Source organism: Alligator mississippiensis, chromosome 8 (assembly GCF_030867095.1).
Source record: "Alligator mississippiensis isolate rAllMis1 chromosome 8, rAllMis1, whole genome shotgun sequence".
Classification (NCBI taxonomy): domain Eukaryota; kingdom Metazoa; phylum Chordata; order Crocodylia; family Alligatoridae; genus Alligator; species Alligator mississippiensis.
In genome coordinates, this window is record NC_081831.1 from 12,987,498 (window position 1) to 13,000,067 (window position 12,570).

A 12,570-nucleotide genomic window follows, 5' to 3' on the forward strand; every position below is an offset into this window, starting at 1 on the left:
TCTTAAAAGATTGCAGGTGTGCTAGTCATGCATGCACCCCCGTACCTCCTGGCAGAGGGACTGTCCTCCATTCCTACTTCCTGTTGCACCAGTGCTAAGTGTCCTGGTGGTTCTCACCTTTTGTATACTCAAGGCATCCCTCAGGAAATGCCAGCTTTTAGATTTTCACTCATTTATTGACTACATTTCACTCATTTCTTGACTACAGAAAAACAATAGAGCAGTTCTCCCATTGCAAAGATCTCAGAAAGACCACAGCAGGTCAAAATGGTTTGGGCACTCTGGCTTCCTATTTGAAATCTCTGGGTTTATCTTGTGAATCATATAAGTGTTTGAACATCTACAGTGTTAATATTGTGTAGCACCCACAGTGCCCTTAAAAGGATCAGGGTGTTGAGGTACCCCAGTTGAGAATCACCGGTCTATACTCATTACGGTACACTCCCTTTCAAGTCCTGGAGTTGAACCCCAGACTTGCCAAGCCACTTCATTCCACTCTTCTATAGTGTCCAGCACAGAGTTGGGGCTCTCACAGGCAAAATATGTCTTTTACTTTTAGTGGGGGCTGGTCCTCACAGAGAATAAGAATTTACTACTGCTATCCAGGTACTTAGGCACCTCAAGTAGCAGACTCGGAGCTGTGGATCTGAAGTCTCAGGCTCTGCTGATGTCCCTGGTGAAAGTCATTGTAGGTTCTTATGCTATTGCCAGTGTTTTTCCTCAAGCTGTGAACAAACTTGATTTAACTGCTTCAAAAGGAATGGGGAGCTGTTGCATGTATGCCTGCACCTTTATGTAGTGATCACACAAGTTATCTTAAATCGCTGGCACGTTAAGCAGAATGAAACAGGATTAAAGTTGCAATGGTACTGGGCAGTTACATTGTAACCACTCACATTTTATCAGTGGATAACAACACAACTTGTTACATCTGTCTGTGCCCTCAGTTTCCTTTTTTTTTTTTTTTTTAATTGCAGCCAAAAACACTATGTTAGGAATGTTAAAGTTTGCAAAAATAAAACAAGCAGAAGTTAGGGCACTCCACATGCAGGGTCTCAGTGTGCCTTCATTCAGGCCTTACGTGGGGTATGAATTATGCCGTTAAATAGATCATCATGGTCTGGGCCCTCCAGGATCCCAGCTATCTCCATTTGATCAAACTTTGAATCCATCTGAAGTTCCTCTAGTACTTTCTACAAAAGAAACCAAGCTCTTTATTTGGAGCAATGCTGAGTTGCTAGCTCAAGAGGGGGTGTTAGATAGCTGTTATTTCTAATAAAGAGGCCTCCCCACCCCCATTTTTAAATTCACCTTTAAAGAAAAGTCAAGCTGGGAAGTCAATTGCCTTTGTAAATTGCTTTAGTCTGACTTCTGCTGCAAACATGAGTGATAGTGAAATTGTAACAAAGCTGTCCACCAAAGCCAGGCACCCTTCCAGGTCACAGAGCAGGTAGGACCTCAGTTGTGTCTCCTTGGCCTTTATTAAACTTTTTTCATAGTCCAAAGCAATAGCATAGTTCAGCAGCCTAGTTAAAACCCTGCCTGTACAGCAAAGGTCTGTGCATGGTGAATATAACCACAGGATGGAGTCCAGGTATGCCAGGGTGCCACAGATCACAGTCCGTGACCAAGTCTTCAGCGTAGTTCAGGGACGTGGATGAGTGAGTCCCATTTATATGACATAAAACTGCACTGCAACAAGAAGCACCGACATAGTTACAGCTGCTGCATCAAGGCTTCATGGCTCTTTATTTTTCCAGTCGGAGAACAAAACAGATTGCTGACCATTAATTGTTTTGTCAGCCAGACATGGAAACAGAAGTGCTGGGCTTGTTACTGACAGCGCTGGAACTGGACTGGCCTTTCTGCAGGGATCTGCTTGGGTCTGAAACCTGGAGTACAATATTTTCTCAGCTTGCGCCACATAGGAAGTCGGGAGGAAAAGCTCCTGCCAGGCAGGGGGTTGCAGAGGCTGGGGAATTCAAAACAATCCACGGAGGGCCCTGGGCACTACAGAGTTGCAAGCGGCGGATGGCGCGTTCAGCACTGAAGTAAACAGTCTGACTCCGCTTGGCTGATCTCTAAAGCACAGGCTGAGCTGTAGCACCCCCCACCCCCACATACACACACTCTAAACAATCCTTTCTGCAAATCTTTGTTCCTGAAGTGTAACTGGACTGGGCTGTGCCTTAGCTACCAGCCCCAGCCCTTTTCCTGTGGGTGGATGCCTAGATGGGGAGGAGGGAGCGAAGGCTTAGCTGACCAGGCTGATCTTGCCCATACAGGTGTGCATAACTCAAGGAATGTGAGACAGTCTGAGTCATGGACACTCCTCCTCCCTCCACCTGAGCTGGAATAAAATCAGCCCTCACCTGAGAAGGGGATCCCACTACAGATTTCTTACCTGCTCTTCTGGTTATACCTCCCCTCCCCACACACACATCTGGTGGGGAAAAAAAAGACACGGGTTGAAGAAACGACAGCAAGGGAAAGTGGAGAGAAAGGGAGCAGTTGATATTTGACCAGAGGGAGCAGAAATTCCTGCAAAGGTAGGTCAGGTCTGTGAGCCGCGTGGCTTCTCTGAGGATTTAAACCTGGCATCTAGGCGAAGAAGAGGGGGGAAGCACAACAAGAAATCAAAGAGAAGGCTGGAAATCAGCTAGTGGTAGCAAAGCAGTGAAGCTTCCCTTTTTGCTCTCAGAAGAATTTCTTGGCTTGGCATGTGGGTGCCTCTTGTTTGGATTGTTGCAGAGGATTTCAGCTTTGAAGCAGACCCAGCGCTAATGAGGTTTGTGGAATTAATTCATCTGTGGTCTCGTGTCCGGCTTGCTTGCATTTTTTTCACTATTGATTGAACAAAGGGGAGTGGTTAAATGAGGCACCGGGCTTCTTGCACAGGTAGGCATGGAAGGGATTAGGGTAGGCTTAGTTGGGTATGTACTTTTTTGTTTTGTTTTCCTGACTGTGTGGTGCATTTTCTTGTTCCTTTGTGCTGTTTGGAAGTGGCACAGTTGTTGATCAGATGGGTTGGTTTTGCAGAGTTGTACTGTATTGGTAGCTTTTTTAAATTATTCTGTTAAAAGGAAAAAAAAAAGTCCAGAGTTGGGTCTGTAATGCACACATGGGCACATTCATGTGCGCTCACACCTAGCAGCAGTGATCTAACAGGAGTGAAGCTTTCAGAGAGCAGATCCCAGCTGTCTGAGTGGTGCAATTAGGAGGGAATCTGTCCCAGCTTTCTAAGGTTTGCTCTTTATATTGTCTCTCTGTACCTGGGGAAAGGTGAACATGCCCTGGACTTGGCATAGGGAACTTGCAACTGAAATTTCAGCCTGCCTAAAGTGTTTGGAGCGACAGGACGGGAATGACCTGTTACAAACACCCAGGGCAGTTTTCAAAACATGGAGCAGAGTCCAAACTCTGCCTAAGTTTGCAGGGCGGTTAGAGCAGGCTGGTGGGATTGATGTGCTGAGAAATGGGCCAAAAGTGAATCAAGGTTCAGGTGCAGGATTGGGTGGGGTGTTAGTCTTCACTGAAGTGCAGATAGAGATCTGTTTTCTTTTGCTAGCAGATCTGCAGGGGCGAGGGGGCAGGAAAGCAAAAGATAGGATAAATGTGTGTTGGGGGGAGAGTGGGTGAGATCTAGAGACAAGGAATCAGTCTATCTCTGGGATGGGGTAAGAGGATTTAGAGCACACACTGGCTGGAGGAAGATACAGGGTACAGCATAGGTTGAGAAGTTGAAGGTGCTGTGTTGGCATTTGGAGGTGAGCAGTCAGTGTGGGGTGTCCATCAAAGACCTGAAGCTATCTGCTAACAGTGCAGACAAGATTCCCAGTGCATTCCTGCAGACTTACCCCAACAAAATGGTCTTGTTAATAAGCACCTCTGTGGGTGACAGCTGGGGGAAAGAGGGGCATTAGATTGTCAGAATTATTTTAATGGAGATTATCCCAATGGGACAAGCCATTCCCTGTGGAGTAGCTGGAACGTAGCCTGAATGGGGAACCAGCCACCTTCAGGCATCAGGATTGAGCTGCAGAGCCTTTCACATGCACATCAGCAGAATGAGTCCTCTCCAGCTCGCTGGGTTCCTGCCTAGTGGCTGCATGGTGGCTTTCAGTGGTTCCCCATTCTAGTTTCCATATCACAAATCTGTCACCGTGCCTTGCACTAGGTTATAAACTCCCAGTGAACCAGGGAACAGCTGGTACAGTGTGGCCAGCCCCCAGCAAACCAGGGCCCTGTTATCATCATTCAGAAACTCTTGCTGCTGAGACTAAAATGGCATTAGCTTGCTATTAAAGATGAGAGTTTGCGATGCTATTGTGTGCATTGCATGTGCACACGCACACTGGGGGATGGGTAGGGGAATTAAAAGACAAATGTGATTTAATCCTTTTTTTTAACGGAGGATCTTGGGCCCTGATTTACGGGGTTTCCTTTGTGTTCGCAAAGTTTTTGAACTGTGATGTCTATCTCCCTGCCTGCAGCTAGGCGTTGCCCTGTATGCCACCTCTGCAAGTGACTTTGGAAGAGGGACTCGGAGTGGGGCTGCCGAGTCTGTAGTCACGTGGACCCTTCTGCCACAGCCCTACCAAGCAAGGAGGGCCTTAGCCTGAACAGACACTGCTGCAATCCCAGTCCAAGAGCAGTTGTGACACCCCTCAGCAGCATGGGAGCAGATCACCAAGCTTCCTGGGGGAATCTTTCCTACTTAGACTAGTCACCTTCATTATTAGCATTGTGGTAATGCCTGGAAGCCTACATTTTGTGCCAGTATCCAGCTGTGCTAAGTGCTGTACAAACTGAACAAAATGCAAGTGCAGCATGTTTCATTTCTGCATGGATGAATCCTCCCCTACTTTAAGGCTATCGCAGTTGTGACGAGGTGCCATCGGAAGGGATGTTTTCCTGTGGTTTAAATTAGCATCTCTGACTGGACCTGTTGCTCAGACATGTGTCTGTGCGCTGATATATAGAGAAAGATGTGGGCTTTCATTGCATTACTAAAGAGCTTATGCTGAACCTCCCCTGTGTATGTTCAGAACACACTCAAGTGTTTAATAGAGGGGTGAGTGTGTGTGTAAAGCAGTGACTCTCAACCAGGATACCATGCACCCTCAGGTGCCTTGAGATCCTTTCAAGGGTGCTGCGGGGTACCATGCAGTGTTAGCACTATAAAGTGTGCAAACACAAGTCACAAGATAAACCCTGAGATTTCAAATAGGAATCCATGGTGTTTAAAGCCATTCTGACCTGTTCATAGATTTTATAGACATTAGGGTTGGAAGGGACCTCGCGAGACCATCGGGTCCAGCCTCCTGCCCACGGGGCAGGAAGTCCCCTAGGGTCAGATCACCCCAACAAGATAAGCAAGCATCCAAGCATTTCTTAAAGATATCCAGAGTAGGTGCTTGTACCACTTCTGAGGGGAGTCTATTCCAGACTCTGGAGATTTGGATGGTAAAGAGTTAAACTAGTATAAGGACTAGATGGAGTGCAGTTAGCCCGATGCTCACACCTGGGCTAGGACAGGAGATCCCATGGGTTCCCTACTGCCAACTCATTTGTCATGAGCAATGCAGTTACAGGAGGGAGATGTTAAAGCAGCTGGGAAGTGTCGTGTGACATGCAGGGAGAGGGGTCTCTGCATGTCACTCTGCTCTCCATCGCCAAAGCCTTCCACAGGAGCTACAGTCTCTATCTTCCATGCGAAGAGGTGGCTATTTTCAAGGCTTTCTTTGTACCCTCTCCTTTACCTCCTCAGTTACTCAGGCCCAGCTTTGGGGTTTCTGAAACCCACAGTACAGATCTAGGTGCATTCACCACTGTGGGAATAGTGATATTCATCATATGTTTTACCTGTTGTCATTTATATCTGAGGAATCAGTGTGACCCCCATCCCCCAAGGAGCAGCAGTCCAGTGGGATGCCAGGCTGGATAGAATAGTGCGCTAAGCTCAGGGTAGGAACTGGTGGGGTTCAGGTGTTTTTAACTCCCATCAGGGGTGATCCTGTGCTGAGCAGGGGACTGGACCTTATGAGGCCACTTCCAGCCTGACCTTCCTATGATCCAGTGCTGTAGCAAGGAAGTTTGGCACCTGGGGCAAACCCACAGCAGCAGCCCACCCTCATCCCACACACAGATGTGGAGGGTACATGCCCCCCCATGTTCACCATGGGGTGCATGCAGCAGCAGGAGCCCCCTCCCTGCCCAGATGAGCTGCTCGCGGTTCTGCCCCGGCTGGGCAGCGTCTGCCCCAGTCCCAGCCCGCCTCCTCCCTCACCAGTGGGCCTCCATCTGCGTCCCTATGCCCCTTCCCTCCCCCCATGCCTTCGCCCACCACCCCACAACAGTTTCATCAGCCCAGCGGTGTTTTCCAGGCTGCCAGGCTGGCTGTGTGCATGGTGAGGCTGTGCGCATGCATGTGGCATTTATCAGTCACATCAGCCAAATTTTTTCAAAATATTTATAACAAAATATTGACACAATACTCACTTGTTGGCACGCCTTTGCTTTGGTGCCTGGGGAGGTCACCCCGCTTGCCCCTCCCCTTTCTACCGTACTGCTATGATCCCAAACTGATTTTGATGATGCAGTCTCTCTCGGTGGGCTTCTGAGGCAGGAGGTGTTACAGGGCTGTGCAAGGCAATGGGCTTTGGAGGGTTTTGCAATTGTATCCAAAACCAGGACAACACAGGAGGGAGTGGAACAGCTCAACCTGGTTGAATATGTTGGGGTGCTGCTGAAGAAGCCATGGAGCAGCCAGTCCAGAGAGCTTCCTAATAGACCGGGCAGCTCCCTGTAAGGGACAGCTCATCAGGCCCTTACTCAGGAGTACGTCTAGACTGCAGTGGCTGTGGGTCACGTAGACATATCTGAGGTAGCCATCCGTGTAGCCACAGCAGCTCTGAGCTCATCGGGGGGCTAACTGTCCAAGGGTTTAACCAGCTTCTTGGTGGGTTTGCAGCCCACACTGAGCTCCTGGCTCTTTCGCAAATCCATTGCTAGCAATACCTAAGCCAGCAAGGTTAGAGCTAGCTCGAGCATGACCACATGGTCAGCAGCCACTGCAGTGTAGCTGTGACCTCTTTGAAATGGGGGGGACTCGCTGGACCCAGGGAGGATAACCTGAGCTGAGGGTTGCATTTATATAAACTATTCAGAGGAGGGATGGTCTCGTAGTAATGCACTGGAGTTGGAAGATCTGGCTTTACCACAGACTAGCTGTCTGAGCTTGAACAAGTAATTTAATCTTTCTGGGCCCCTGTAGTCAAAGGGGGATACCCCCACTCCCCTTTTCCTGCCTTTTGTCTGCTTAGCATCTAAACCCTTTAGAAAGGGACTAGCTATCACTGTGCATGAAAAGCACCCACAACAATGTGGCTAGATCTCATCTGGTGCTTCTGAGTGCCATTGGAGTACAAGTAATAATAATATTTTCCCTTGTGCACCTACAGCGTAGATCTAAACAGAAGTCAGTGCAGACATAACTCAGTTTGCATGCATGGTTACAAAGAGGAGACCTCTGACAAGAACAGCCCCATTTACCCAGATAGCATAGATAGAGTTGGGTAAAGGGTTTTTCAGCAAACAATAAATTTGTCCCAGAAATGTAATTTTGGCAGGTGCAAAATGATTTGCAAATTCAAGTCAAATGTGTTGAAAAGTTTCGGCTGAAAAAAGAAAATGGGGGACAATGTTATTTCATTATGGTAGTGTTAGAGTGATGTTGTAGCTGTGATGGTCCAGAAATTGTGAGAGGCAAGGATTTCTTTGGGTGACAGCTCTTATGAGACCAGCTGCATGGTTGGGATAGAGTTAGACAAGCTTTCAAAGGCAAGACTGGGACTGGAAGATGAATGCCTTGCATTTGAAAGCTTGTCTAACTAGCCCATCTAGGCAGTTGGTCCAATAAACAATATCACCCAAAGAAATCCCTGCCCCTGAAATCATTTTGTCACGTTTCAACATTTTTAAAGTGAAACTTCAACTTTTTTTTAAATGGCCTTTTTTGGCTTAAAATGGACCCAAATTAAAAAACATGAAAAAGAACAAATAAAAAGGTTAAATAGCTTTTAAAAATGGAAATAAAGTGTTTCTTTTTGAGATGAATGACATTTTTTTTCTGGTTGAAATTATTTGGTGTTTTTCTCATTTACCTGAAAAAGCTGACAAATTCTTTTTCCATTCAGCCAGACCTTTTTTTTTTTTTGCAGGGGGTGGGGGGAGGGAGAGTCCTCCTAATTCTGCTCTGGCTATTGAGCTACTGATAAATGATCCATTGTGTGTCTGTCTAATCAGTTTTGAGGAGGAGGGTGGTTATAGGAAGAATATGATATAGTAAAGGCTACAAGAAATTAAAGGTCTGCACAACACCACCGGAGAGGAAATCATCACATTAAATACCAACATGAGAGGTAGAAGTGTGGTGTTATATGAGCACCAAAGATGCGTTAGATGCTGTTAGAGAGGTGGGGGCAAACTCTGAGCTTCTCTGTGCTGGTGTAAATGTGGTGTAACTGCTGAGATCAGTGGAGTGCCCCTAGCTTGACACCAGTACAAGTGAGACTAGGAGCCAGCCCGGGTCCAAGCTGGGTGCTCCGAGAGAGGGCTCTGGGCTGTTAGTGCATCTTACTGCATCGGGGTAGCAGACCCATGCAGTTTGCATCTCAGACCTGTCCTCCTGCACACAGTTACTTGCATCTCTGTCGCCACCCGCTCCTCCTTGGAGCTGGAGATCCAGGCAGATGGAGAGTTGGGAAAGGGAATCGTTTCCACTGTCGTGTTGCTGGCAGTAAGCGTAAGATGTTGAAGGGGAGGCTGCAGAGAGGAAGATTTCATGCTGACCCCCCCAGGGTTTGGCCTGTGATTCCCCCCCTGACCTGTGCAGTCAGGGGTGAGGAGGGAGGAGCAGGATACTGGGAGGAGAGACTATGGGAATCCTTGTTGTCCAACAGCACAGAACAGCTACTGCAGTGACAGCAAAGGCCCAAGGGGAAACCTGAACACAGTGAGTCGTTTCATTATTTGTGGGAGTGGAGCACAACAGACGGCTGTTCTGTCCCTTCTCTCTGCCCCACCCTTTCCAGTACCCGGTGGGTCATAGCCCGCCTCTGGAAGAGCTCAGCTCCCTCCAAACCATGCTACAGATGTACACACGTGCACACAAATGCAACACGTGCGCTGAGGATACGCTTGGTCTATGCTTCTCTTGCTCAGTTCAGGTGTCATCTCAGTCAAACGGCAGCTGCCTCTGCCATTTAGTTCAGCAGAGGAACCATGCGGGGTTTCCTCTTTTCTGAGTACATCCCATCTCTGTTAGCTGAGACCTTCTGATAGCAGCAGCCCAGGGTGAGCCCAGTAATGCCTGCCATTTGGCTGCACTAAGCTGACTATAGTGGGACCCTTGCCCAGCACATCTGCCTTCTTGCCAAGACTGTCTAATATAGGGACGAGCAATTATTTTGGGCAGAGGGCCGCTTACTGAGTTTTGGCAAGCCATTGAGGGCCGCAAGACAGGCAGCCCAGGGCAGATTAATATTAATTTTCTAAATTTTTTAGGGGTCCCATGGGCCGGATAGAACAGGCTGGCAGGACACATCCAGCCCCCAGGCTGCATTTTGCCCACCCCTGCTCTAATACCTTCTTTTCAGTGCCAGGAGCAGGGCAGGTTGTGTGGTCTTGACTTAGCCCCACACCTGGGCTCTGCTCAAAGCTCCTGGCTAAGGGGGAGTCACAGCAGGGTCCCAGCTCTCCAAAATCAGCCTCCCACCCAATGTCTCTGCCTGATCCATTGGTTTCTTTTGAGCCAAACCTCTTTGCCGGGACCCTGGTAGTTTACATCCATCAAGATCCCTCTGCCAAGCAAAATGGTCAGGGGAAAATGCCTTTAATTTTGATTTTTTTTGTCTGGAAACAAATGAGGAGAAAGCTCAGGTATGAGTTTGGAGTGACTCTGTAGAAGGCAGTGAGAATTTTACACTGACCTCAGCAGGGTCAGAATTTCACCCTTGACTCCTGATCATGCACTTTCTCCTCCCATATACTGCCTGAGGCTGCTGTCTGCTAGTTGGGATCTGTTTATCTGTCTATCCATCTATATCCGTTCCTGTCACAGCAGTAGCTAGAAGTAAGCAGCAATGGCTTTCCCCATGCTGTTAAATCAGTGATTCCTTTCTAAAGCAGGGTTGTGACGTTTCTCTTGGTTGTGGTCTGTGCTATGTGGCAGTTTGTCATGGGGTGGAAGGAGAGGGAGAAAGCACTGGGGCTTTTGGGGTGCACAGTGGATTATTTGGTTTAGGGGAATGCATGCCTCTATTCTGCACTTTGGATCCACTTGAAGGTTTAGGGGTTTGATGCCTGTGAGGAAGAACAAGATATACAAGGTTAAAAAAGTAGTCAGCTTTCATTGTGGCAGAAGTTTAGGAGGTTACCAATGATTTGGGGGAGGTGGCTGAGCAGGAAGGCAGCAACATCTGCAAATGCCCTAATGTTACATAGGTTCATCATGGCTTCCAGGGTTCACAGCTCAGGGGTAGCCCAGCCAGGTAGACTGGCTTGAAACTGGGGGGAGCCTAGGTCTTTGTGCCTTGTAGCTGGGAGCCTGGAAGCTCCGAGACCCTCGGATCTGTGGGTCTACACTCCCAGTTTTGCAGCAGGTAGACTTGCTGCCCTGTGAGCAGCGCAAGCTGTCTGTGTAGCTGGGATCCTGGGGACCCTGGCTGGAGTTGGAGCTCTCAGACCTCCTATGCCAAGGGGTTGGCAATGTTTTTAGCTGGAGTGCCAAAAACACCCAAACCTCAATCCATGCCTCAACTCGGCATGCCAGAGGCAGATGGTGGGGGAGTTGCAACAGGCCTGATCCTTGTTGCTGGTGGCGGGTGCACACGTGCCTCTAGGCAGATGATGGAGGAGGTGCCAGGGTTGTGCTGCCCCAGGACCCTTCCCAGCCATGCGCCCTGAAGCACACTTGCACCCACCATTGGCACAGAGTCCGGCTGAGGCTCCAGAACCCAGTGCTTCTGTTTGCAGCTTCCCAGCTGCCTGCCACAGCCAGCCCAGGCTCCAGCTCCCCAGAGCCCCAGATGCTTGCAGCAGGGCTTGCAGCCTCCTGGCAGTCTGGGCTCTGTGCCCAGTGGCAGCTGCCCAAGTCCCAGGATGGCTGTGGCATGCCAAGCAAAACGGCCTTGCATGCCATGCTCTGGCACACGTGCTGGGGGTTGCCAATCCCTCTTCTAGGCTCTCCACTCCATAAATGGTTAATCTATGAGCCTGGGCTTGAGATAGGACATCTAGACTTCTTGTTCCATAGTGGGGAAGTCTCCTAACTCTGACCCACTCTTCAAGCTAGCCCTGAGTCAGGGACCCTCACTGGTCCCCCCTGGCATCAATACAACCAGTTGCTCCATTTTGTTTTGGATGGACACACACGGGCACATCACGCCTTATGGAAAGTTGCTGCTCTGATTCCTGGTCTATAACATGGCAACAGGGATGCTAAAATTGGCCTGACCTGGGCTGAACTGCCTTTTATCTAACCACTTAAAAAGCCTTTATAGCAGCCTGTGTCTCCAAGGCATTGAATAATGTGCTGTGACTCAAACTCTCCCTTAATGGTTCTTTCCTGTCTTTCTACTGAAACAATCTGAGTAACTTCTGTCCTCTGGAATTGAGAGAAATGTGTGTGTATCCATGAATTTGGCACTATACTGCCTGTGTAATGCAGCAGCCACCGTACATGTGGGCTTTTCACAGGAGACTTTGGCTCCTTGGCCTTGTTGAGGGAGCCGTTTTTGCTGAGTGCCTGTAGTGCTAGCACAGGGAGGTTTACTCCTGTGCTTTCTCTTGCTGGGCATAAAGGGGTCTTGATTCACATGTTGGTTTTTCTAAGTGTTTCTATCACACTTGTCTGCCATAGTTACTGTTGTATTAGTGACTCCAGTTGTGAACTGCATTGTCAAGAGCGGGGCTGAGCAGGGCATGGGGCAGATCAGGAGAAAGAGAAACTTCTTCTTCCCCCTCAGATCCAGCCCTGCACAGTAGCCCTGGGCAGATCTTACCATCAAATCATAGAAAAAGGCTCTTTATGTTAATGCTTTTGCTGAATGAGATGGGCAGCTCCCCATTAACCATTGCAGTGAGACCATGTTGCACCCAGCAGGAATTTGAATTTGGCTAGTGATGACAGAAGTCTCCAGAGCCTGAAAAGAGAAGCCTGAACTGTCCTCTGGTGCCTTAGAGAAGGGCATTTCCGGAGGTGTAGGTAAAACACACTGGCAGGTAGCTAAGGGAGGAAGTCACAGCTGATCTAAGGATAAATAGAGGATGTTGGTCTCCAAGCAATCAGACACACCCCTTGCCAGCAATAACTGCACTTTAAACACTTAAAAAATAAACTTCCGCTACCTGTCAAAGAAAGGGGGGAGTTTGGTGACAAGTGGGTGGCACCAAGTCCATAATTCATAGTGGACCCTTGCTGAAGGCCATACGTCGCAATTCACAGCATAACAGAAATGAGAATGGGTCTCTCCCAACAAAGATGTCCTGGTGTGATCTCTTATCATG

The 12,570-nt window shown here is 48.5% G+C and overlaps 1 protein-coding gene across 4 annotated transcripts in view; it reads left to right on the forward strand.

Moving 5' to 3' along the window:
• The first annotated feature begins 2,211 nt into the window (after positions 1 to 2,211).
• ITGB4 (integrin subunit beta 4) overlaps positions 2,212 to 12,570 on the forward strand; it is a 53,441-nt gene continuing 43,082 nt past the window's right edge. The window contains exons 1-2 of one of the 4 annotated variants that reach the window (XM_059732133.1): positions 2,212 to 2,549; positions 2,702 to 2,788. In XM_059732133.1, the coding sequence (XP_059588116.1) occupies positions 2,721 to 2,788 (68 nt within the window). In that variant the 5' untranslated portion in view covers positions 2,212 to 2,549; positions 2,702 to 2,720. Of the gene's footprint in view, positions 2,789 to 12,570 lie in introns of all 4 variants that reach the window. The other 3 variants (XM_059732134.1, XM_059732135.1, XM_059732136.1) reach the window with 3 other exon arrangements.